Source organism: Cyprinus carpio, chromosome A2, assembly GCF_018340385.1.
Source record: "Cyprinus carpio isolate SPL01 chromosome A2, ASM1834038v1, whole genome shotgun sequence".
NCBI classification, from domain to species: domain Eukaryota; kingdom Metazoa; phylum Chordata; class Actinopteri; order Cypriniformes; family Cyprinidae; genus Cyprinus; species Cyprinus carpio.
In genome coordinates, this window is record NC_056573.1 from 6968466 (window position 1) to 6995975 (window position 27510).

General features: G+C 37.0%; 2 protein-coding genes across 10 annotated transcripts; one reads left to right on the forward strand and one right to left on the reverse strand.

Moving 5' to 3' along the window:
• Nucleotides 1–1761: 1761 nt before the first annotated feature.
• LOC109074434 lies at nucleotides 1762–11269 on the reverse strand. Of its 5 annotated transcripts, XM_042770836.1 has the most exons (13): nucleotides 5303–5945; nucleotides 4846–4938; nucleotides 4668–4760; nucleotides 4388–4453; nucleotides 3852–3917; nucleotides 3671–3763; nucleotides 3528–3575; nucleotides 3375–3452; nucleotides 3228–3290; nucleotides 2903–2953; nucleotides 2600–2814; nucleotides 2287–2440; nucleotides 1888–2204 (listed from the first exon to the last, which is right to left on the reverse strand). In XM_042770836.1, the coding sequence occupies exons 5-13, from the start codon at nucleotides 3889–3891 to the stop codon at nucleotides 2044–2046; spliced, it is 903 nt and encodes a 300-aa protein (XP_042626770.1). In that variant the 5' UTR covers nucleotides 3892–3917; nucleotides 4388–4453; nucleotides 4668–4760; nucleotides 4846–4938; nucleotides 5303–5945; the 3' UTR covers nucleotides 1888–2043. The 5 variants fall into 5 exon arrangements, with proteins under 5 accessions (XP_042626750.1, XP_042626765.1, XP_042626756.1 ...); XM_042770831.1 differs by lacking the exons at nucleotides 4388–4453; nucleotides 4668–4760; nucleotides 4846–4938 and adding an exon at nucleotides 11145–11269 and having other exon boundaries at nucleotides 1837–2204; nucleotides 5303–5482; XM_042770822.1 differs by lacking the exons at nucleotides 4388–4453; nucleotides 4668–4760; nucleotides 4846–4938 and adding an exon at nucleotides 7885–8079 and having other exon boundaries at nucleotides 1837–2204; nucleotides 5303–5482.
• Nucleotides 11244–26848, forward strand: LOC109083828 (far upstream element-binding protein 1-like). Of its 5 annotated transcripts, none has more exons than XM_042770768.1 (20): nucleotides 11244–11378; nucleotides 11944–12037; nucleotides 12445–12480; nucleotides 12603–12642; nucleotides 12749–12828; nucleotides 15151–15222; nucleotides 15326–15383; nucleotides 15462–15624; nucleotides 15748–15846; nucleotides 15942–16040; nucleotides 16144–16246; nucleotides 17592–17828; nucleotides 17935–18095; nucleotides 18263–18408; nucleotides 18518–18594; nucleotides 19443–19568; nucleotides 19893–19967; nucleotides 25714–25773; nucleotides 26066–26220; nucleotides 26487–26848. In XM_042770768.1, exons 1-20 carry the CDS (start codon nucleotides 11286–11288, stop codon nucleotides 26493–26495), a joined length of 1983 nt encoding a protein of 660 aa, XP_042626702.1. In that variant the 5' UTR covers nucleotides 11244–11285; the 3' UTR covers nucleotides 26496–26848. The 5 variants fall into 5 exon arrangements, with proteins under 5 accessions (XP_042626702.1, XP_042626709.1, XP_042626716.1 ...); XM_042770775.1 differs by having other exon boundaries at nucleotides 12749–12795; XM_042770782.1 differs by lacking the exon at nucleotides 19893–19967.
• The last annotated feature ends 662 nt before the right edge of the window (nucleotides 26849–27510 follow it).

Here is a 27510-nt window from a genome sequence, read left to right on the forward strand (position 1 = left end):
AGGTGGATACAATTTATTTGCCTGGAACCTTGCACGCTTGGTATTATAACCTTGGACCTGAAAGTATCAAATTAACGTAAAAGGTCTTTATTTAATTTTCCAGCCTGATATGGTAGATTTAATGCATGTGCGACTCAGGTCACGGTCTTAATGTCAAATGGGTCGGGTTGGGTATGGAATTAAATAAGTGCTGCTGTCAGATAACTGGTCGGGTGTTCTGTTAAGTCCTGCGGGTGTGGGTTTACCAAATAGGACCCATGCAGGACTCTGAGCAGGGGTAATTGCCCCTGCTGATGAATCACGCTTTCACCTGCTGGTGAATTGAGGGAAGCCAGGATCCTTGTGCAGTTATTCTTTAACATCAGCAACCACCCCAATAAATAAACCAGAAGACATGAGAGCAGAACTGAAAACAATCTACAAAAGGCCTACAACCAGAGACAAACAGAACTACAAACGAAGGTCCACTTACAAAACAGGACATGTGATAATCGTTCAATGTTCACTTGTTTTAATTTGTAGACTAACGCACTAAAACAAATGTAAAGCACTGCATTATAATTTTAACTGTAGTATGTTATTTGATATTACATTTAAAGTTAATATATTTTAAATTGCAAGATTATAACAAATGTGTAATTATAAATATATTTATTAAATGCATGACATACAAGTTTAAAAAAAATACATTAAATTATATTTTAGTTTACTAAAGCTTATCATTAAATTCAAAAGTATAATTTAACTATATTTCAAGCAATTATGAAAATACATATGAAGATTTACTGAAATCCAAAATCAATGGGCCAAGAAACACTATTTAGTTAAACTATATTTATTATAAATAAAATATACATTTTAATTTAATTGGAAATAGTATACTAAGTATCTGAAAACAACAGTTTTCACTCACCTGACAATTCCATATTTGATTTTATCTGAAAAGAAAGAATGTATGTCTGAGGGGAACTTACTGTCTTTAGAAAAGTTAGATGTTATGTTTTATTTTCATCTTGCCACTGTATAATGCATATTAGTTCATAAGTGTAGCGCTTCTTTGTTCACAGCTTTAAGTCGCCACCTGCTGGCAGAGATTGAATCTGCGTCTCATTCAGCTCATCTGCTGTTTCTATTTCATGCAGATTATTTTTTATGAATAGTTTCACAAAACTGAAGTCAAGCCATTCTGTTTTTGCTTCAAATTTCGAAATTATACAATTTAAAGGGGTCATATGATGCCATTTACATTTTTCCTTTGTCTTTGGAGTAATACACCCAGTCAACAATTTGATCTCACAATGATGTCACTATGAGCTCACAATATTCTCATGGTGCGGTCATAATGTGAGTGTCACAGTGAACTAAAAGTGTAACCACACAGAGCTCTCACTGTGTGCTCATACTTTGTTCACAACATGAGGTCACTGCACAATCACAGTGCACTCATACTGTGGTGGAAATATGAGGTCACATCACACTCACTGTGTGCTCATACCGTGATCACTGTGTGCTCATACCGTGGTCACTGTGTGCTCATACCGTGGTCACTGTGTGCTCATACCGTGATCACTGTGTGCTCATACCGTGGTCACTGTGTGCTCATACCGTGGTCACTGTGTGCTCATACCGTGGTCACTGTGTGCTCATACCGTGATCACTGTGTGCTCATACCGTGATCACTGTGTGCTCATACCGTGGTCACTGTGTGCTCATACCGTGGTCACTGTGTGCTCATACCGTGATCACTGTGTGCTCATACTCTGGTCACTGTGATGTCACTGCGCACTCACTGTGTGCTCATACTCTGGTCACTGTGATGTCACTGCGCACTCACTGTGTGCTCATACTGTGATCACTGTGTGCTCATACTGTGGTCACTGTGATGTCACTGCGCACTCACTGTGTGCTCATACTGTGAGATCACCATATAACACCACTATGCAATAATTGTGTTAGTTCACTGTTATCTAAAATGATTCAGTTAACTCAAACTTTTACACCCACATTCTTTATTTCCATCAATAAAAACAATCAAACATAAAGTCAGCTTTTTCCTTTATTTGGTTTCCTTTTCAGCCTGGTGTTGGCGTTGGACAAAAAAAATTCTACTTGGCGAATACATTCCGCGTCTGGTGTTGTTCTGGTGGTTACTTTTAGCTTCTTCACCTCTATTTCATTTTGTTTGTGAAAAGACCTGACACATTCTAAAAACACAAAGAGCAAAGTGTTAACATTACAATTTCTATAGCAGCATCCAGATGCACAAACCAAAACTTAAACACTTACTTTTCAAACATGTCAGGAGCACAGGTGGCAACACCTTCTTCCCATCTTTCCCCGTTCTGTTATAGAGAACATTGTCTGATGCTATGCTTTTTAAAGCCTGTCTCACCATCTCACCTATATTGGAGCTGCCGTGAGTATGGATGAGATAGTGTACCTGACAAAAACATACATAATATTGTCATGATTAAAATATACCAGGCTTCAACATTTCTTTTACATGGTATCTGCTGCAAAAATAAATAACTGCAAATAAAAAAATAAAACTGTGGCTTTGTTGTAAAAATAAACGCTAAATTTATATAGTAGTACTAACATAAAGCTCTCGATAATTTTTGTCTTCTTCAAGCCTCTGACAGAAGGCTTCAAACGTTTCAAAGCTGGAGTACTGTTGTTGTTTAAAAAGTTCCTCATGGGCATCTTCTTCTGCCCGCTTCATGAGAACAGACTTAACTTTTGCCAAGTCATTCATGATGACAGCTTGTCTCTGTTCCAGCATTTGAATTTGTTGGAGTATCTTAGTATTCAGATCTGAAAAATTGTAAAGTTAGATTGTTATATAGCAAAGGATGTTTTATGTCTGTATAAATAAATAATGTCTAATTGATATATCACATACCAAACAATTTCTCCATGGTGACTTTGCATTTTGTTTCCTTTGGTTCCTTCCCTGTTATCAAAATTACATACATGAGGTCAGTGAAATTGCATTTATCTAAATCAGTTATATTGTTTCTATATTTATTTTTCTACATCAATTAAACCGTTTTTTCCCTGATCGTTTTATCCACAATGCACATGTAGGTGGTTCACTTTAATTGTGGGGACATTTGGTACAATGTAAAAAAAAAAAAAAAAAACACACACACACACGCACACACACACACACACACACACACACACACACACACACACACAATAAATTATATTAAATTATAACTCACCTGAAGAAGCAGAGCTTTTGGGATGATCATCCTCATGCATTGCCACATTTCCCTGAAGAGTATCTGTGAGAGTCATGACACAAAATTCTCTTATAAGGTACCTTGTGATGTGTTTGCATGTGTTAAAGGGAATATCTATTGTCTCACCTAAGAATACTGGGTTGGGCTGGCTTGAGTTTAAATAACTGTCATCAGGGCTTTCATTGTTATCATCCAGACAGTCACCTGAACAATGTGAATTAGAATGATCAAATTAGCTTAACCAGATTCAATTTAAGAGAAAAAGTGTTTCATACTCACCAGATGTTTTGACACACAGAGCTTTCTGAATAAGTGGACTCTTGACTACTTTCAAGAAAAGACATAAGACATTCAAAATCTGCAAATAAAATTATAAAGCTGATTCTGCTAAGTTCCTTAGATAAGTTAAAACACAAGCTTACCATGGTATCTGGGAGTTTTGGCCAGCTGAACATTCTTTGTCTTCAGACCAACTCGCTTCATTGCATTTCTTGACTTCTTTAAATGCACATCATCTGTTTATCACATTAAAATTAGTATGATCACCTAATCTTTTGCCATAACAAACCTTGTATACACAATGAATAAACAATGTATACACACCTGGTATCCTGGTTTGCACTGTAATTTCTTTATAAGTCATGTGATGTTGTTGAAGATCATGAAATTCTGAGAGGAAGATATAGAAGTAAGTGGCTTAATGTACATCAATACATGAATGCATGGGTTTTCTAACCGGGGTCAGGGGACCCACAACAGGCCTCCAGAGGGTTGTAAGGGTCTTCATAAAATTCATAAAAAAACATAAATATTAATATATTCAAACATTGTTACAGTCACATTTTTAAGTTCTTGATAGAGACATTTAAGTGTTTATATTTGTTTTTTATCTGTAGTATGGGATTTGTATTTCTTTTTAAAACAGAATTCTTTGTAAATCTTCTATAAAACTAATAAATTTGAACTAAAAATTGTTATCTTCAGGTTTACATGTCCAACATTACTCCTTAGCTAAAGGTTCATCATATATGGTGGGTTTTGGCAATATAAAGTGTAAAAACCTCTGCATAGTAACACATTATACACACCATTAATACATGAATTTATCTTTTGTATATGTGTGTATATGTTTAAATCACCTGAGACATCAGAGCTTGTTGGCTTGGGATCTTCCTAATCTTTTTTCCCACTTCTCTGAAGAGTATCTTTAAAGATAGATCATGCAGAAGAAAAATATTTTTTATTAAATAAAAGTTTAGTTAAGAAGTTAAAACACTGTCACACTGAACTTTCTGAATGAGCTGAATATTGACTAATGTTCAAAAGAAGAAAAAAACAAACTAATAAAAAAGGGATTGAAAAAACATAAAAGTGCTTTAGCAAGTTCAAAGTTCTACATCAAAGTTAAAACAGGCTAACCATGGTATATAGGAGGTTTGGGCAGTGGGACATTTCTTGACTTCAGACCAGATTGCTTCACTTCATTTCCTGACTGCTTCAAGTTCATATAATCTGTTTAGTACATACAAATAATGAATGATCACAGAGTTATGGCTAAATTGTTTTCTGCATACCAATCATTTCAATATATACAGACCTTCACAGGAAGATGTCTCTGAATTGATGTCACTTTCATCACAGAGCTTATTTTTCCTTTTTCTCTTCTCAGGTAATTCCACAACTGCAGGGTCTGTCATTGAATAAGTTTGAGTCCTCTGCTGCTGAGACCCCCGTTGTGTAATCTGAGATGTATTGATTTGCTTGATCATAGTCTCCTGTAAGTGGTAAATTTATGTATACTATGTGTATAATGGAAATTCAAGTCAACTATTTATTCATCATAGAATACATAAATATATTATGATTAGTAAATTTATAAGACCACCTATCATAATATTGAGAAAAAAATCTTCCAGAAATGTTAAATACTTATGTAAAACTAAAATTGTGATTGTCTTATATTAGGCACAACAACTTGAATTTGTGTTCTTATACCCACATTTCAGCATCACATTCATTTTCAATTCAAATGCACCATTATTGCAATTTCTTACCAATTGATGGTCCAACGATCTTCACAATGTCATAAACCTTCCAGTTAGGGTTTGGTGGAGAATTGTTTTTAATGTTTGAGAGTGATGATGTCCATCGACACTTCAATGTTCCATTGTCATCAAAAATCCAACTGATTGGTACAACAGATGTCTGTCCACACCGAATAAACAAATTCGATACTGAAAGATGCACGCACACGCACATGCACATACACACACACACACACACACACACACACACACACACACACACACACACACATTATTCATAGTCTTTGGATCAAAATCAGGATAACATGCATCTGCATAATCACGATGCTCCATTAGGTTTTCACTGTACAAGATGCGCATTCCAATACTAAGTGAAAGGAAGTGAATATACTTCTCCTTATCGAGAACATATTTCAAAATCACTGGTCCAGTATAAAGCAAAAATGTTTGGAATTCAGTTGCTTTCCAGTGCTTCAGTTCATCTAACCCCCTGGGTTTCCTATTGAATTCAGGAGGTATGTGATGTCGGACAGCTTGATGAAAATAAGTAATGGTGCTAAGATGTCCAGCTGATAATCTATGGGCCAAAGGTCCTTCTTTCCACAGCATCAACATTCGCTTATTCACTCCTAGATCTACACAATGCATGGGATCTATTGGGAACCTGCCTGATCATATCAATGTCCAGATTCAAAAGAATGCTATCTGTTTTTGTGATGTTCAGGATTTGTCTTCTGTCTAAATGACTCATTGGTTCTGAGATTTCCTTTATACAAAAAAAAAATTTTGCTCTCATGAACTCCCTTTACATCACAAAAGTCATAGCCATAGGGGCCATTAAACTGAACTATTCCTTTGATGAGGGCTCGTGCTGGTGCATCACATATGATGTTTTTGAGGACAATTCTCTTCCCTTTAAAGCCTGTTTCCATCAGTTCTTGCAGCTCCTCCATAAAATCCCTCAAAAACTCCAAATCATTTGGTTTCTTTGCTCCAGAAAACAGAGCAACAACAAAAGGACTGTTTTCCACTTCATCAGTGTTGATGACAGCACACTGAAGTGGCCACATTGTGAGGTTTTTGGACTTGAAAATGGGTAGGCCATCAATATTCAAACAAATCTCAAAGTGGTCGTATTTTGAAGTGTCTTGCTCAGACAGAGTATGCGTAAGACCCTCCTTTAATCCAAAATATGTGTATTTGCTATCAAAAACAAGATTTTACAGTTCAGTGAAATTTCTGAATAATATTGCCAAATGAGTGCATGGACATTTTCAAAGTTAAAATGTACCTGATTTTTCTGTTATTCTCAAACTGCCAGAACGAGGTGTTTTCAATAGTGTTCGTCCGTCTGCTGGAACATCAATGTCATGTTCCTTCAAAATCTTAAGCAAATGAGTGAGAGAGGTCATGGAGATGTTGAATTTCATTGCCCACTCAGACAGCTTTTTCTCCAGAGACAAAGCTAGCTCTGAGTTACTTTCACTGGTAACATCCATGGAATCATTTAGTCTATCAATTCCATACCATAGCACTTGATCTTGCATATTAATTATGGTATTCTGTTGTGATTCTGAATCATACTGTTCTTGCAAGTCTTCATTTAGATGCTGCTTCACAACATTCAGCATATTTCCTGAGTCGTCTGATGAGTAGTCTGATTCAAGTTCTCTGGTGGAGTGTTCACTATCAGAAGTGTTTTCATTTTTTTTCTGAAGAGCCAAAATTATCTTTTTTGATTTTCTACGAGTTTTTTGTTGCTGTCTTTTCAATGCCTTAATTTTTGTTTCCAAATCCTAACAGGCCAAAAAGAACTTCTGTATTAGTAAAACATTATATGAAACACATAAATATTTTACAATTTTTTTTTGTTTGAGAGGACAACCTTAGCCACTCTCACTGATTACTGTATTTGATAATTGTTTAAGAAGTCTTCTTTGGACAATTGTTGTGTATCCTAAAGAAAGTGTGTATCATAAAGTACTTTAAACTACTCTTTTGTAGATCTACACTTTACATTCTTAATGATGTAGTGTTGCATCTGATGTCTGGGTAAAGTTGCTTGTTATGTTAATAAGAGGATGAATGTCAGTCACTTTGAGTTTTGGTAAATGGGAAGTGACGTTGAAGCTTTTAACATAAAACAGCTACAGTTCCGCAGATAGAAGTTGTTGTTAAAAAACTAGTCATATAGCGTGGTGAAATAAGGCTTTTTATCTTTAATATGAGTGTCTAAGAGTAGGCGTACTTCATCTTTTTATCCAAAGAGCAATGATAGTTTACGCTATTCCACCAGTGCAGCATTCTTGCTTATTGTTGTTTTACAGTGCTTGTTAATTATTGAAATATAAGTATAAATAAAAAAAATTAATATATTGAAATATAAAGTTAGTAATGTTGTAATGATCTGACATAACAGGCGTAACAATTCTTAATTTTTGATATGCAAACTAGCTGCAGCTAGCAATTTTGGTGTGATTACTGAAGGTAAAATGGCTGGTGCACATGTAGCATGTGTGAGCAGTACTCTGCTAAAAAAAAAAAGACCAGACCACATTGCACATCTAAAAGTATGTAAATAGGCCACTCACCATTTCTGCGGTGTAACAATACCATGCACAACTTTTTCTTCTTCTTTACATGTTTTATGGTGGTTGGAAGACCAGCTTAGATGGTGCATTTACCACCGCCAACTGGACCGGAGTGTGAAGCATTCACAATGAGCTCACGCTTTACACACATGCTGAGGATCACAGTATGAGGATCAGATGAACTCACGTTGAGCTCACGCTTTACACACATGCTGAGGATCACAGTATGAGGATCAGATGATCAGATGAGCTCAACTCACAGTAGGATGTTGAGCTCACGCTTTACACACATGCTGAGGATCACAGTATGAGGATCAGATGATCAGATGCTTTACAACTGCACGTATGAGGCTCAGATGAACTTTCACGCTTTACACACATGCTGAGGATCACAGTATGAGGATCAGATGAACTCATGTTGAGCTCACGCTTTACACACATGCTGAGGATCACAGTATGAGGATCAGATGAACTCACGTTGAGCTCACGCTTTACACACATGCTGAGGATCACAGTATGAGGATCAGATGATCACGTTGAGCTCACGACACTCACAGTATGATCAGATAAACTCACGCCTCACGCTTTACACACATGCTGAGGATCACAGTAGGAGGATCAGATGAACTCACGTTGAGCTCACGCTTTACACACATGCTGAGGATCACAGTATGAGGATCAGATGAACTCACGTTGAGCTCACGCTCACCCTCCTAAAACAGCTCGTTTAAACACGCAGCCACATGTCTACGTCATTGTGTGGGAAGATTTGCATTACACCGCCCAAATGTTCACGCAAAGAAAGAAGACGTAACTTTTGACGCTATAATATTATTGTTGTTGCCATGTTGTGGAGACGCTGTGTTTCATTACTACTTTGTTTGGCCTTCCGAAAGAGGACAATATCCGCTTAGTCATGCCTGATCAGTGTTGGTCGCTGAGGAAATACATCAACTTCGTGCTATGGATCGCCAGATCGGCTTTCACTGTGGACGAAGCGGAGTCCAGCCTGGGATCGTCACATGTGTCCTTTGTCGAATACGCTGGCCACGCCATTCTCTTACCTGCCAGCCATTCCTCACTCAAGCCCGGAGTGTGTGACACTGTGTGATGTATTTTATGGAGGACTGTTTCCTGAACCTGCAGACTAGCCTACATTGGGTCTGTGCTCAAAGGCTGTTCTATAAATTGAGGCAGTTCCAACTTTGCAAGGACAGTCTGGCGCTTCTGACTCACAGCCTGTAAGTACATGTTTTATATTTAAAGAAGTTGCCACTGATGATTCAACCACGAGTTTTAAGCAGTGTAGAGAAGTGCTTGTTGTTTGTCATTGCTCACAAATGCACATATGGTTTTATGTTTACGCAGCACGATACCCAATGCAAAGCATAAAACGACAGTATAAAGGCTGATTTATACTTCTGCGTTGGACCTACACCGTAGCCTTTACTCTGTAGGCAATGCGTCAGTTTTCATTTATATTTCTGCATCGTTGTCCACGTCAACGTGCAGTACGCATGCAAACTGCTAGTCTGCAGTGTCCACGGGCATGTTGCTGGTGTAACCCGCAGTACCACGGCAAAAGCTGAAGAAGAAGCGTCTTTGTTGGAGAAGCATTATAGCCGTGATGGCGGCAAATAAATATCAAATCATTAAATCATTATTTAAAACTACAAAAAGTAGTCAACAACGAAACAGGAGAAGATATGGCATTCTTTCAATATCCACAAGGACTTGTACCACAGCAGATCAACATTGTTTGTCGCGGACAACTACTGATGTATAATGCTATATTGTTTAATAAATGATAAGACACTTGTTCTCTGCTCTGTTTTACTTTATATAGGAAGGTGTAACATTAAAATATATTAAAGTGCACATAAATACACACAAAACTCAAGTATATATGGAGGGAGGGGTTCTAGCAGACCAATCACAGCGCTTGCAGTCCACGTAGAATTGACGTGCTGTTAGATTTTTGGAGAGGTGCACGTCAGGCTACGGCGTAGAGTGTGTGTCTTTGCGTAGGCTACGGCATAGGTTCGATGCAGAAGTATAAATTGGGCTTTAGTCATTATAATTAGTAATTATGTCCCCACTGGATGCAACAAATGCCTCGTTTGTAATGGGTTTTATTGGTTTTGTCTGGTCGTTCCAGGAACATTTCCGTCACACGCTTGAGGTATTCAGCCAATCACAATGCACTGGATAGCTGGCCAATCAGCATACACCTCGCTTTTCAGAACGATGAGCTTTGTAAAAATCGACGCATTTCAGAAAGGCGGGGCATAGAGGAAATGTGGAAAATAATACCTTTAACCTTCATCCGCATAAACACATTGCATTACACCAAATACACAACATGATGTTCTTTTTAGCAACATCATATGATCCCTTTAATTTAGATTAAAAACTGCTCATGTTGCATGCATGCAGCATCTTTGTTTCGATCATGATTAAAATGCAGGGGTTACCTCTCATTTTAAATGGAAAGAGCACAGACAAAGCCTTATTCTGTTTATATGAAGAAATTTATTTTATTTGTGTTACTTATTAATTTGATTTGGGGCTTGTTTTAAAATTTCAGTTTAATTTTGTTATTTCCATTTACATTATATTTAAATTATGTTATTTAGCAGACGCTTTTATCCAAAGCGACTTACAAGTAAGGACAATAGAAGCAATCAAATCCAACAAAAGAGCAAAAATATGCAAGTGATATATTAGTATGGTGTTAAATTTCAATTTCACAACAATAATAGTAATAATAATAATTGTCCAAGCAATAAAAAAGAACACATTTAATTTATAATTTGTCTTAAATCTCATTTTGTAAAAAAAAAAAAAAAAAAAAAGAAAGAAAAAAAAATCAAATCCTGAAATCAAAAGTGAATCGTCACATCCCTAGTAAACATATTAGCATATTATTATCAGAATTAGCCGAGTAATAGTAGGACTACTATAGTAGTATTTTTTGCAAACTGGTGGTCATGTGATTTCAACATTGGCTAAAGGAGGCCATATGTATATTTTAAAACAATATTTTTCTAGAAGACTGATATGATTTCATCTCATATGAGATTTACATTTAATGATATTCTCATAAGCACTTCTCTTTATGTTTTTTTTTTTTTAATTAGCAAAAATGCTAACGTCTGAAATATAAATAAAGTACATGACACACAGATCGTAAAGTTTCTTAGATACGTTATTAATAAATATAATATCCATGTATAGATATAATTAAGTAAAATAATTACTATTATGGTTGGGCAGAAACATCCGCGGTAGTGTGTCGGCCGGAAGTGGAATCAGGATCGAAGCGGCTGCAGTCAATTCTTTTCATCACTCTCGCGCGCACGGCCATCTTCCTTCAGCTCGTGAAGACTGTTCCCGCAGACATGGCCGACTACTCTAACGTGGCTCCGCCGTCCTCAAACGCTGGTGGAGGGATGAACGATGCTTTTAAAGACGCCCTCCAGAGGGCCAGACAAGTGAGTGCTTTGAAAACGTCAAAAATATTTAGTGTCTTCAAACGTTACATTTAAAAATTGATATGAAACGTAACCAGTTCGTCACGTTAGCTAACGTGCTAACTTGAGGCCCAAGTTAACTTCGATGCGTTGCAACAAAGAGGTTTCAGTTGTGTGCATTTTTCTTCTTTCTTTTCTTTTTTTTTTTACTGAAGCAGAATGTTTTTGGTAAATAATGCGTATATTTCACACACGCTCCAATGAGCTAAAGAGCAAAATAGTAGTTTAAAATAACGTAACGAATTACGAGACAATGAAATAAACTGTAACTTGCGTATACAGTCACTTATAACTGGAATAAGGTCACTAGGTGTAGGATGAGCTTTATAGATGTTTTTGGTAATGTTTCTTTTCATCCAATTATATGAATATGCCATGTAATTACAACTTCCTACGGTTTTGGTGCTGCTGAGTCGACCTAGTTTTGTTCCGGACAACAGTAGTGCAGGCCTCACTGTTACAGTGTTATAATCATACAGTGTTACTGAAAAACGTTTTAACGCTGCATTTCACTATATTATTTTAGATAGCTGCAAAAATAGGAGGTGATGGCGTACCCCCCTCTCCAGTTTCCAATGAGTTTGTTTATGGAGGCCAGAAGAGACCTCTTGAAGATGGAGGTAAGCTCATAGGTGCCTTGTAGTGGCTTTGTTGTTGTGCATAATGGTCAACATAAACCACAGTATAATATACTTAAATCCTCCGGTATTCTTAATTTGTGAGATATATACACACACACATGAATGTGCTGTATTTTAGTTAAATAATATTTCAGTAATTTTTTATATTCTGAGTGGATTTCATGACACTAAACAATATTGACTGGCTCACAATATGCAACATTTATTTCTATATAAAAATGTATTTGGAATTTGTTTTTTGCCTAAAAAGACCAGAGGGTTAAAAGTTTTAGTTAGTCTAAAAGTAAAAGTTTTAGTTTGTACTTATATGGTCAGCGATACTACTAATTGTTTTAGGTAGCAATGTTTTGGTCTAAACTTTTTTTGGTCTTTTTTTCTCTCTTCAGATCAACCAGAAACCAAGAAGGTTCCACCAAGTGATCGTAAGCATTGCAATTGTCTTCTAGGAGGAACTAATTAGCTATTGAATATGCATTCTGTATTTAACCATTTTAAAGATTTGTCTGTTGCTCATCTCATGAGTTCATGCTTTCATTTGCATCAGCTTTTTCATCTGTAATGGGAGGCATGGGTGGCCCACCAAGGTAACTATTGTATTATTTTATAGTTTGATCATTTGTAATTTTTTTAATATAATGGTACATTTCTGCTCTGCCTTTCTTCTAATGTTGTTTTCCCATCTCTGTGCAGGTCTATAACAGAAGAGTTCAAGGTTCCAGATGGCATGGTTGGCTTCAGTAAGTCGACTTGTGGCGCTTTTCCACTGCGTGGTACGACTCGGCACGGCTCTGATCAGCTAACTTCACTTCTCCACTGCGTGGTACAGCTCACTTGCTTTATCACTGCAGTTAGTACTAGGGCTGGGACAATAAATGGATGCATCGCAAATGGAGAAATTATTCTGCATCGATTCTGAGATTTTCTGAAGGCATCGCGATTCTCTTTTGAATCGATTGTGAGCTTAGTTTTTAACAGCAGATGGCACTGCATGCTTTAGAAATAGCCGTATTCTGCTTGCCTCCAGTTCCTTACACATGCACCACTTGAACCTAAAATAATCATTCATAAAGTTTGAAAAGGTTGAAGTGAATTACAAGGATGTTCACTGTAGGGGTTGCACAGACTAATCAACTAGTTGACTTCAGTGGTCTGCCATGACGCTTTAAAGGGGTCATATGATGCGATTTCAAGTTTTCCTTTCTCTTTGGAGTGTTACAAGCTGATTGTACATAGATAAGATCCCTGAAGTTGCAAAGACTAAAGTCTCAAATCCAAAGAGAGATTCTTTATCAAAGTTCAGACTCTGCCACGCTTCCCTAAAACGGCTCATTCAAACACCCCCCCACATATCTGTCATGATGTGGAAATATTTGCGTAATGCCGCCCAGATTTTCACGCAAAGAAGGCCTGGTTTCAGTAACCGCAATTAGTGATGAAGCAGCCATGTCAGGGAGATGCTGTGTTTCTAGGCGAAAGCAAAAGCACTTTATTTGGCCTTCTGACATTAGATGCATTTAGGAAGCTTTAAGATTACTTACAACAGAACAGCACCGCATTTTATGGATGACCGTTTCGTGAACCTAGGAGAGGAGGTAATGCTGACTTTACTACGACAATCTGGCGCTTCTGAATCAGCTACTGTAAGCATGTTTTGTTATTAGTTTAAGTATTTGCTACTGACTGTTCAAATGCGGTGTTTTGCGCGTCGTGTGTTTGTGTCTGTGTGTTTCGCGAGTGTGTATGTGTGTGAGAGAGAGAGAGACCGGGTCACATAAAAGAGTGAGGTGTCTGAACCATCCGTGGCTTGTATACTCCAAACACATAAGAGAGTTTCATCACTGTGTCTGTCACACAACTCTGTTCCCCTTTCGGGCTTGAACTGATGGTAAAATTAAGGACATTATCGACTAGTCGCTGTCCTATAGAGGGCGCAACAGGATAAGAAATCTTTGAAGGACTTCCACATTTACACTCCGTTTCTGAACGATTAAAATTACAAATAAATGCATGCTCTGAAAGCGCTCCAAGACGTGTTATTATTACTTATATTACATTAATGCATTATAAAATCAAAAGTTGTCTGCCAATATTATTTAATGGAGCTAACAATAAGTAGTTGTATTTTTATATAAAATTAATAATTGATTGTTTATTAAATAGTTGTTTGTCAATATGTATTTTTATTTTTATTAGTTAATGTTTTTTATTTATATTACTAAATTACAACTAAATGGGACCTTATTATAAAGTGTTACCTGTTTTTCTTTCATTCATTTGAACTTCATTCTTTTGCACTCTAATCTTGAAACACTTGTATATTTTTGTGTATTTTTTAACAAAGTCTTTTAGTAAAAGACTTTTAATAAAGTTATTTAACCTGGTAAGAGGACAACTTTTTTTTTTTTTTTTTTTTTTTTTTTTTTTTTTTTTTTTATATTAAATTATATATTGTTAACCATATACCGTGATAAAAGCTTCAACGATTGTGGAAAATTTGAGACCGTCACATACCTAATGTACGTGCAATAGGACTATAAATAATTACATAATTAGCCTTTTAAATAGAGTCTGAAGCTAAATTATTTAAAAACCTAAATTAAATAATTGTTTGTCTCCTTATAACCCCTTATTAAGCTAATTAACCCTACATTTTTTTTTTATCGTGCTCCTAAGTTGAACATGTAATCCTTGGGGAAAAAGGTAAGCGTCAAGCCCTGTCTGCTGCCGTGATTGGCGCCTTGTTACAAATCCAATGACACTGGTTGTGGTGATTCTTTTTGTCCAATCAGTGATCTGGAGTGTTTGCAGATCACATTTTAGTATTGGTACGGCTTGCTTGGAACCTCAACTGAGGTGGTACTATTTAAGCGAGACGTACCATGCAGTGGAAAAGCACCAGAAAGTGAGCCGTGCCTTGCCGTGCAGTGAAAAAGTGCCAAAGCGAGCCATACCGAGCTGTACCGTGCCATTCCATACAATGGAAAAGCACGATTACGAATTCGGAAAAACAAAAATCCATTACCACATGCTTTAGAGAACTTGCATTTAAATCTCATTAAAAAATGCCGTTTTAATTAAAACTTTGTTTTCAGTTATTGGAAGGGGAGGAGAACAGATTTCTAGAATACAGCAGGATTCAGGTTGCAAAATACAGATTGCTCCCGGTGAGTCAAATTGCCGTGTCCTAGTTGTGTGTCTCATAAGTCTGATTGTTGTCAGCTCTTTGGAGAAAAAATGGCAGTGCTTATTCTGCACTCTACCCAACAGACAGTGGTGGCATGCCTGAGAGGTCAGTGACATTAACAGGTGCACCTGATTCAATCCAGTGAGTATCTCCACACATTCAGAAATTTGTCATGGTTGAATTTATTATAGTGGGGTATTTTGACATTTTCTGTAATAGGGCTGCAAAGAGATTGCTCTCAGAGATTGTAGAGAAAGGAAGACCTTCTCCAGCATTCCACCACAATGATGGAACAGGGATGTCTGTTCAGGAGATGATGATCCCTGCCTCCAAAGCTGGTCTGGTCATCGGAAAGGGAGGAGAAACAATCAAACAGTTACAGGTAAGGTGCACAAAAGTGATTAAACCAGAAATGTTCAGAGTTATTTATTTTAAAGTTTCTACTTTTTTTTTTCTTTCTTAATAGACATTTGCTTAATTTAATTGTTCAACACTTGTGTAATAGGAACGTGCTGGAGTCAAAATGGTCATGATTCAAGATGGACCCCAAAACACAGGTGCTGATAAACCACTCAGGATCTCTGGCGATCCTTTTAAAGTTCAGGTGGGTACATTTAAACCTTTGCAATTCTACATTGAAATTATTCCAAATTATGGGCTGTATATCTAAGTATTTTTTAAATTTCTTGGTCTGTACAGCAAGCTAAAGACATGGTGATGGATCTAATCAGAGATCAGGGTTTCCGGGAACAGAGAGGAGAGTATGGTTCTAGAGTAAGCGGTGGAGATAGTCTGGATGTACGTACTGATTTGTGAGAATAATCTTTAAGTTCTTTGTGATGTTATACATTTAGATTGAATTTTGAAAGGCAGTTTACTGAGTGTTTTGCTGTTGCTTTAGGTCCCTGTGCCAAGGTTTGCAGTGGGAATTGTGATTGGTAGGAATGGTGAAATGATCAAGAAGATTCAGAATGACACTGGTGTGAGGATTCAGTTCAAACCAGGTAAGAAAGATGTTTATATGCTCTATAAAGGGGTCATATGAGGTTGCTAAAAAGAACCTTATTTTGTGCATTTGGTGTAATGCAGTGTGTTTATGCGGTTTAAGGTAAAAAAAAAAAAAAACATTGTTTTCCACATAATGTACATTATTGTTGCTCTTCTATGCCCTGCCTTTCTGAAACGCTTAGATTTTTACAAAGCTCATCGTTCTGAAAAGTGAGGTGTGCTCTGATTGGCAAGCTATCCAGTGCATTGTGATTGGCTGAATGCCTCAAGCACGTGACGAAAATGTTATGCCCCTTACCATACTGTGATGCTGTCTACCGGCACGATGAGACAAAACCAATAAAACCCATTACAAACGAGGCATTTGTTGCGTCCAGTGGGGATATAATTACTGATTATAATGACTTGTACCTGTCTTTTTTTCGTGTTGCGTATCGCGCAGCATAAACATAAAACAATGTCTGCATTTGTGATCTGAGAAATGACAAACAAGTGCTACTCTACACTGCTCAAAATTTAATTTTCAGACCTTTGTTGTAAAAAAAAAAACATATATATTTTTTTTTCAACTTGTTACTCACCATGCAAATAGTTAAAGGCACAATATTTAATTTTTCGCTGCTGGAGGGCGCGTATTCAAAATAAACAAAGACCAGGTAGTGTAGTTTTTATGATGCCGTGACTTGAGTGTGGAATCCTGGGAGTTGTTGTCTTCATCCCCACAGCCAATGCAATCCGACGGGACTCGGGCAGAAATCATGTTCATGGATGAGCTAATGATTTATTAACGTAGTAGAATGAAGCAGGGTGAGGCTGCAAGCTGTCAGAGCGAATGGACTCGGGTGAACTAGTGTTTCATTGATGTGGTAGGATGAAGAGCTTTTGATGGCCACAGTTGACCGCTTCCAGTCGTGTGTATGTGAGGGGAAAAAAGCAGTGCTGTTTTATCATACTAGATAAATTGGAAAGTTGTTTATAATGCTACTCTGTGCGGTTGTCACCGGTCTATTAAAACGCACAACATATTAAAGTGTCTTTGGTGTTTCCATATGTTTTCTATAAAACAAAACCAGAAATCGAGGGGTTATGACATCATTGGCAGGCGACACAATGACACTATGGACACGGTCCGTGTCACTAGTTGAAATTCGCTTATTTCTCTGGATTTAAACATTCTTTTGCAACATTTTGGGATAATGTAAGTACACAAGTCAGCAAAATAATATAGTGTGTTCTAGTGGTTTTTAGCTATTTTAATAAAAAAATCTTACATATTGTGGCATGGCATTAAAACACTAACCAACCAGACCTTTGATACACATACTTGTTGTTTTGCTTCAGATGATGGCTCCACACCAGAGAGGATCGCTCAGATTATGGGGCCTCCAGACAGGGCACAGCACGCAGCAGATATCATATCTGACCTGCTGAGGAGTGTGGAGGCTGGAGGCCCCCCTGGTCACGGGGGCAGAGGGAGGGGCCGTGGACAGGGAAACTGGAACATGGGCCCTCCTGGAGGCCTGCAGGAATTCACTTTCACTGTGCCTACCATGAAGACCGGCCTAATTATTGGAAAAGGTTAGTTGGTGATAATTGCTTTACCTTCAATGGGATATTTTTATATGACAGAAATTGGTAATGAATGAGCATTGTGATGATTTCTTCTCTCTCTCTCTCTTTCTAGGGGGTGAAACCATTAAGAACATCAGCCAGCAGTCTGGAGCCAGGATAGAGTTACAAAGAAACCCTCCACCTAATTCAGACCCTAATATAAAGATCTTCACAGTCCGTGGATCACCCCAACAGATTGATTATGCCAGACAGCTGGTCGAGGAGAAGATTGGAGTGAGTGCCGTGATTTTAACTATGCCTAACAAACTATTTGCTAATTTTTTGGGTTAACATATTAATTAATAGTGTTTCCCAAATGTTTCTCAGGCACAGAATTTTGTCTCAATTTATTTATTGCTTATTGCTTGATTTATACTAAAAATGATTTTGGTTTGTCTTAGGGTCCAGTTAGCCCTATGGGTGGCCCTCATGGTCCTCCTGGGCCTCATGGAGGTCCTTCTCATGGCCCTCCCGGTCCACCAGGACCACCTGCTCCCATGGGCCCATACAACGCTGGGCCTTATGGCCAGGGCCCTCCTGGACCACAGTAAGGATTTTCTGCTTCATGATGTTTAGCATGTGTCAGTGTTTTTACTTGGTCTTTAGTTGACAATTCATCTTAAGATGAACTTAGTGTATTTTATTCTTATTCTCAGTGGTCCCCCAGCACCATACCAGCCTCAAGGCTGGGGCAACGGTTACCCCAACTGGCAGCAAGGTCAGCCAGATCCCAGTAAGTGCTCGTTCCATAGTTGTGCTAACTATGGTTGGTTTAGAATTATGGTTATGTACCAAACTGAATCAGAACACAGATTTTGGTGCCACTTAAATGCCTGAGCTGTCGATTTAAATATTTGCAGTAGGTAGCCTACCATTAGCTAGCTACATTAAGGTGCTTAAATTAAAATGCCTAAAGCTAAACTTCCCTTGTAATGATTTGCAATGAGAAGTGTTTCTAATCGAACAGCTACTGGTTGGCTTAGTTTATATTAGGGATTTCTGGAGTGTCATGAGTTCTGTTACTTCTGTGATACATATGTGGAGTTTCTGCGTGAGGGCAACCTCAGGCTTCCAGTACAAATGAAACAGACATAAAATGTGTTTATAGCACTCGATAATGCCCAATCCAAAAATAATACTTCTCTCAAAAGAAATTTCAAGTAGACATATCATTATCCATGTTTTTCTCCAATGTACAGGAGTTATTTGTTAGTTCATTTTAAAAATCATATTTTAAATCACAAAAAAACACTGATGTGCCAAGCCACCAGAATCAAGCTGAAAACCGTGGTATTGAACAGTGAGCTAACTGTATTGTTGCACCCCTACCAAGAATACTGTCTACTTTTGTTATAAGTACTGATATTTATTGTTGTAGTTGGGTCAGGTGGCTTAGGTTTTATTGTAAATTTATTTAAATTAGTTGGGTTTCATATTTACTTATATTTCCATATACTTCAAACTTTTAATAGATTGTTTAATGTATAGATTATTATTATTATTATTATTATTAATAAAAAAGTTAATGTCCTCCACCATCGTTTTTTTTTTAATAAGTATTGGTTGTTGTCTGTTCTGCAGATAAAGCAGCGGCTGATGCTAATGCAGCTGCATGGGCAGCCTATTATTCTCAGTACCAGCAGCAGCCCCAGGGCCCCATGACACCAACTTCAGCAGCCCCTGGCACAACCCAAACCAATGGGCAAGGTACAATTATTATTATTTTTTATTTTTTTCCCCTGCACTCCACAAAGCTGTCGCCCTCCCTTCACTCTAGATCTACTGTTGTCTGTTGTACAGTAGTACTTAGTAGCCTTTCAGTGTAGCCATCACTGCACAGTACAGTGTTGCTTTTCTTATGGTTTTATACGTTGTTCTGGGATGGCCTTTTTCGACTAGCATTCATGGACAGGGCATTTTCTGAGACACTCAACCTGTTTGTGCAAAGTGCGCCACCTAGCCAGGTGGAGGACTTTCTGCAGCCTTGGAAAGAATGGTTCTCAATTTCTGAAATTGTACCATTTTTAACAGGTGACCCGCAAGCTCCAGGTCAAAGTGGACAGGCAGATTACACCAAGGCCTGGGAGGAATATTACAAGAAATTGGGTATAAATATTTTGCCAAATGTAGCTTGAGGTTACTTTCTTTGAGAGATCAGGTTAAATAGCAGCAGGGCTTGAATAGCCAATCAGTCCTGTTTTTCTTTTGGAGTCTAGCGGGGTAAATTAGTGGCGTGAGTTTTGTCTCTGGTGCTTGTCCACAGAAATATTGGTCTCAAACCCTGCTGTTCAGAATAGGGATGTCAAATTTCGATTATTTCCATGATCGATCGTCGTTTAAATTAACGATCAATTACTCGATTAATCGTTAACCATAATGCTGCAAAATGCGTCTATTGCAGGCACGCAGTCACCGGCATGACAGGATGTGCAAAAGCCACACACACACAAAACGCTTTCTCACTTGAATTAAAGGGGTTTTAGTCTGAATAAAATGCTAGTAGCAGGACTGTAAAATGAATAGATGTGATTATGATCATTTGATAAAATGAAGAGAGCGCGCCATACGTTTGAGGTCATTTTAGTTTGTTGACTGTTTCCCTGCATGGAGACCGCTGAACGCGCCTCTTTAAATGGTTTTGTGGTGCTCGTTGTTGTATTTTAAAACACAATTGCAATGTTTTCAACTGACATTATGGTATTTAAAATAAAATTATCCCAAACGTAACTGTGGCGCGTGTGTGGATGTGCTGCGCAGTCAGTGAACTGCTTCGTCAGCGCTGCTGTAGCAAAACACACCGTTGCTCACATTAATTTGATCCTGCTGGATTCTGTTCGATGAAAATGTCAGATTTTTAATTTTTGCGTTCCGGTAGGCTATTTGTTTTTAAAAAAAATCCGGCATACAGTGCATCAGATCATGACAGTGCGTGTGCGCCTGCATACGAGGACGAGCGAGCGCGGCTTTGGCTAGACTTATTTGGAGGTTATTGCTGATGTCTCATTCGGCAAAAATCAAAATGTTTCCATATTCGCAATGTATTTGAATGTTAAACTATTATTTATAATGTAAACTAGGCTTGTACTTAACACGCATTCGCATATAGACGGAAAAGATCATTCTCTTCATATGAGCAAAAACGTCATTGGCATAACAGCAGAGTGAACCGGTATACTAGGGTCTATTTAAACTGAGCAGTGTAACCTTTTAAATGTTTAGTTGACTATTTTATTTCGAAAATGAACAGACTGCGATGCAAGTTTGAATCGCTAGAATATACGTGTGCAGCAGGCTCCGGCGCGATCGAAACAGCTGAGACAAAAAAAAAAAAAAAACCTTTTCGCAAAAGTGTTTCCTTTCATTTGTGCGCACACAATAAAAACAGAAGATTTATGTTCTTGTAAAATAAAGCAAACAAACAGAATGCGTTGTCATCCTTTTTCTTTTCTTTCCGTGAACTTATGGAGCGCCGCCACACTTCTGTTTTAAATTCGTTATCTTAATTATTTAAGTCGGACATATTTCGCATGTTAAAAAAAAAAAAATTATAAAAACAATTTATTTTTATGTTGGGCCTATTACTTAGGCTACATAGGCTATACATTTTCCTTAAAGCATCCAATTTTGTCCCAGGGCTTGAGAACCTGTGCCCTAGTTACTGTAGGTCCATGCAGAAACTTGTGAACGATTGCATCACCGTTTAGTGACATCACTGAATGCTCCGGGAAAACTTATTGTCTGTGTCGGTCACACAGCGCCTATTAATCGCTGTTTTGAATCCAGCAATTATTTATTTACAAATTATAAGCTCTGGTTATGACAAGTGTGGTATAATAGCTTTGTTTATTAGAGGAATAATAGGAAAATGTTAGATGCCTCTGGATGCCGTTTGAGCCCATAGCCTTCATTAACGCAGCTTTGTTCTGGTTTGCCGGTTGGTCACGAATTTCCACAAATTCAGTAACATATAGGCCTAGGCATTGTTTCTTTTCCTAAATCTTCACAGTCTAACCCCCTCTAATTTCGCAGGTTTTTTTATTATCTTTCACTTTTAATCACTGTTTTTCGCATCTCTTACTGTGGTAAACATGGGAAGGGAAATTAAAGATTTAATGAATTAAGAATTCGTTCGATTTATTATTTGTTTCCCTTATTTCACTTAAATCATGGGTTATTTAGGGAACAAAATTAATGAAACATGGACAGTTGCCACAAATTAATAAGTCATAGGAACGAATTAACAAGTTGTAGGAATGAATAGACTACCTGTCCTGTGTCCGGCAGCCCTGCAAAGCGCACGATATGAAACAGTTATCTGATGAAATGACTTAGTTACTACATTTCTATTGCTTTTATGTTGAAGAACTTTTATGTTGTTTCTATTTTAATGTACTTTAAAGTTTAAATCACATTAAAAGCTTTAATTTGTACATTGTGAATGAATGATGATGCTTTTATATACCGTCACCGTCACTCACAGCCGCTCGCACGTGTTTTGCGCATGAGCCGCAGCAGCCCAACATTAAATCGTTAACCGACCATCGACAGCCTTAATCGATTGCATCTCTTATTGACAATTAATCGATCATCGATTAATCGTTGACATCCCTAGTTCAGAATGAGGAGCTTTAGTGTCTCAGATAGAATAGGATTACCACACTGAAAGCCCATTAATGAGATTATACTTCTCAGTAGGGGTGTGATGAGACACCTATTCCAAGGTATGGGACACGAGTCTGGGTTCACGAGACGAGAGGAGATTTTTTTACTTTTTTTGAAGAGATCCTCAGTGATAAAGTATATAGGGGAAAATAGTCTTTTATTCAACTGAAAAACTCAATGCAAATAATTTAGGTGCGTTTTGAAATCAACTTGCACTTAAATTAAACATCCATTTTAATAAATTTTATGCAGTAATAAACAAGTAAATACTGCAAAAAAATTTGCCACAAACTCAACTGACAGGCAAGTAACTGCACAAAAATTATAAATAGTATAAATAATAAACAACACAAATATCCCAAGCAGTCAGTCAAGTTCACTTTTATTTAGTAAAAAAAAAAAAAAATAATATATATATATATATATATATATATATATATATATATATATAATATATATATATCCATTTAGTGGTTATGAGATATAGGGATAGTTAGGGCCCTATGATATATATTTCCAAATTCTGTTTTTTCCATTAAAATTTTTCTGGATTCCGTTTTTTTCCATTTAAATTTTTCTCGACTCCTTTTTAATGGTTAAATTAAATTGTATTAATTAAAAAGCATGTCTAATTAAAATCATGAAACTTTATTTTCACATCAATTTATTAAAAGCTGAACAAAAAATACATGTTTAGGGCCCTATGAAATGTTTTATTTTTTCCCCATATTATTATTTTTTTTTTTTTTTTTTTGTTACCAAATTCTATTTTAGCATGTCTAATTATTTGAATGCATAAAACAAGTTTTTTCTTTTTTTTTTTTTTTTTTTTTTTTTTTTCTTAAAGTAGCATTTTTTTATTTTTTTATTTTTTTTCTTTCTTTAGAAATTTTGTGTTGTGTATTTACATTTTTCTGGTTATGAAATGAAGGCATAAAACATTAATTTTATTAATCATTTATCTTTTAATTATTGCAAATTAAGCAAACTTTATTTTTTGGCAAACAAATGGGATTTACTATTAAAATTAAAACATGGAAGAAATGTTGTGTGATTATTCCTTCAAAAAATAATCATTTGTTTCATTTCAGTAGTAGTAGTAGGCTATGTACATTCTACTGAAAAATAGTAATAGGCACATAGTCTTTATATCAAATCGGACTTTTATTTCGACGGGTTGCCGTGAATACCTTTACAGTTCTGTGTATGAGATATGATGCTAGTTTTACTCAAATCAAACGGTAAAATGCTCATAAAGTGACTCTCAGCAGTTCTGGAGATGTTGTTCATGTGTTTACTTCCTCATTTAGTGAAACAGCAGACGCTGAAATCACCGCGAGCATCACTTTCTCTTCAGTGTGTGTGTAGTAAATGAAACTGTGCGTCTGCGCCATTCATTAACGCAGGGGTTCCCAAACTTTTAAGCCCGCGACCCCCATGATAAATGCGCTGCTGCCCCGCGACCCCCCCCCCCCTTCTTAAATGCAAGAAAAGAAAATCAAATTCAGAACACAGAGCATATCGGTGCTGATTCAGAATCAGATTTGTGTATATATATATATATATATATATATATATATATATATATATATATATATATATATATATATATATATATATATATATATATATTATATTTTTTTTATTTGTATCAGACTTTTCTGCAAACACCATTTAACAAGTATTGAATTAACCCTTTCACACGTAAGTTTAAAATATTCTGGCTGACCCCCCAGCGTGAGTTTTTTAAGGTGATCGTTATTTAGATGTGTCACTTTATGGTTTCCATGGTGACGCGTCATTGCTTGTCACGTGACACACCGCAGAAACAACAGAGCTGAATGAATGATGATCTGCTTTTATGTCATTTTTTTTTCCTTTTTTATTTATTCAAAATATTCACAAATTTGTTAGATATGGCATAAAATAGCTGATATTCCGATTTTCAAATATATGCAAGTGGAAGTGTTTTGTTGTTTAAAGACCTTTATAATGATCGCGTTAGTTGAGCTGTATACGCGATGGGTGCCGCCATCTTAGTTTGTGCCGCAGACGCAGTTCAGAGAATCGGATCTGTTGGATTTACAACACATGAATTCATCCACTTCTCCCGAAATACATAAAAGTAAGTGGATGGTGAACTGGGAGAATAATAGAGTAAACTTTAAAGTTACTTACACAATGTGTATCTGATATGCATAAAACGTGTCTAATTATAATGGAAAGGATTATTATTGCCTCGTCCTTTGACATCAGTGTGTATTTTTTACAAACTCTAAATGTATTGTTTTTTTTAGTACTTATATGTCTGAAACCTAAAATAAACATTATGTGGTTGAAAACACTGAAAAGTTCTGATGACAGCTCTGAGCGCGCCTGTCTCTGGCTCAGCGCCAGCCAACGCGCCAGAGCACATTTGAATTTCACGTCATGCACTGACCGGTGTGATCGTACACTCCAGGGACCAGCCTAGACTGATCACACCGGTGTGATCGTACGTGCGAAAGGGTTAAATTAATTGCAACAAAAATATATAGGGCCTATATATATTTTTTTTATAGAAATCATCATTTTTTTTTATAGATTTGGTAACTAGTGAATTAAAGTTTGGGGGCAGTTGATTTAGGTTTGATGTTCAGTACATGCAGGTTTCATGTTTAAATCGACTTTTGTGGCTTAATATTTACAGATACTAGTCCATATGGTGATTTGATTTTAGTGAAATTACCTACTTCTGATTAATTCATTCAAAATTTGATAAATTCCGTGACATTCCTAATGGTCAAGTCAGTGTAATGCAAATAAATGATATCTGAAAGGTGTGCAAGAATATCGTCACGTTCGTGCCACGAGATCTCGTCACACCCCTACTGCTCAGTTTTGTATATGTATGTAATGGATAAATGTACACCTTTTCAAATTTGTGCCTGATATTACTGTTTCAATGCCAGTTGTATTTGTAAATATGAAATTTATAATTACTGAAACTTTAAAATTTTAATGCTAACTAAATTAATTGAACAGTTATTGTAATGTTAATTTTTAAGAATATAAATATGGTGGTAGACTTTTAATTTAGTTGCATGTTTTTACCAGAATTGTCAGCGAGTAATTCAGTCATGTTATTTTCAATGTAATTCTTATTATGTTTTAGCTCCCGATTAATTTTTGTTTACCCTCGTCTCTTCAGGTCAAGGTCAGCCTCAGCAGGACTACACAAAGGCATGGGAAGAGTACTATAAGAAACAAGGTAAGATATGGTAGATGCTTTGATTTTGAATTGTTTTGGGCAGCTGCAGCTCTTTCACAGTCCTCTGCAGTAGAGCTGCTGTGGTCTCGGGCTGCCCCAGAGTAAAGTAGCGGGTTTCTGTCCCGCCACTCGGAGGTAGTGTGGCTGGGGTCGTTCCCCCTCTTACAAATTTTGTCATGGAGTTATTTATCCTAAAATCAATCTTGTACTAAGCAGTGATTTAACAACACTGCCAGATTATTTTTCTGCTTGACCTTCCATCTGTAATGCTTTGGGTTTTATTAAATCTCAGGTCAAGCTGCGCCTCAGGCGGCTGCAGCTACAGCGTCTCAGCCAGGAGGTCAGCCAGATTACAGTGCAGCGTGGGCAGAATACTACCGCCAACAGGCAGCATACTATGGCCAAGGTGCCCCTCAGGCGATGGGAGCTGCACCCCAGTCTCAGCAGGTACACTCCCGCTAAAACACTGCCCTTTGTCTTTTACGCTCTTCACCTGGTAGATGTGCATGTGTACAGTTTTTGTCGGACACTTTTTTTTTCTATTAACATTTACTTCCACAGGTTCAGCAGATTTCCAGATGAGTCATCGACACAACATAACCTAACTCTTTCCTCCTCAAACAGGCTTCTTCTCTTTTTTGGGGGGGAGGGTGTTGAATGAATGTTTCTGTTCTTAACATGTTGTGTATTTCTTATGTATTTCTTCTGCACAGGGCCAGTAATGTGAAGTGGACATAAAGTAAATGCTACATTGTCAGAAAGAACCTTTGTTAAATGTTTGGATGCAGACGCCATGATGAAGATCTTAATTTCATTGGTTTGAGTGTTTAAGCTAGATCGCAGATCAGCTCCAAAGTCAAGTATATATATATATTTTTTTTTTTTTTGCCTTTTTGTTTTGCCACTCTTGTAAATGAACGGTTTGTTTTTAGTCGGGTAATATTGGTCATTCCAGCTTCTGTATCTCCTGTATCTTATGTAGTTTTGAGACTAAATTATAGTCATTTTCATGTAAATCATCTCAGTTCTAAAATGATATGCCTGTTGTCTTTTGCAATAAAACAATGAAACCTCCTGTGTTGGTAAGTGGGGTGCAAAAGTGGGGAATGTTGTGTGAATTTCATTTCCTGTTTTGGGACTGGGGTGGGGGGAGTGGTATGCAAATTAAAAAAACGCTCTTAATTTTCTTTTTCTTTTTTTCTTCTTTCAACGGTCTATATTACCCTTAATTTTTAATTTGATTCCTGGTCTGTTTAAAAGTCACAATAAGAGATCATTGATCATTTGACATTGCTTGTTTAACAAATGGACAGCTCTGTTTTTATGCAGCATTTCATTTTATTTTTTTACTGGTCATTGCTGTGGATGTAGGTGTAGGCAGGTTATCTAAGGCAAGGTGGCTTGGTGTTGGCAAGGTATGTGACTCATGCAATAACTCTTCAGTGCTGTAGTGTTGCTTATTCTTGTACTGCATTTTACCTGGTTTGTTGAGGTAGTGTGCACTGTTAATGAGAGACATTTCCTCCTTCACAGGCGAGATTAGGAAGGTGGTAAGCAAGTATGCGTCTTTACATAAACTATTCCTTTTTATATTGTGACTGCAATCATGTTGCAAGTATTTTAGTTTGTTCTCCAAGTTTGCTGCTTTTTTACAGGGCAGGTCAAGTGTTCTGATTAACAGTTATGTCTTGCGAAATTACTTGCCCCCATCCTATATTTTACATGTCTAAAATCCAA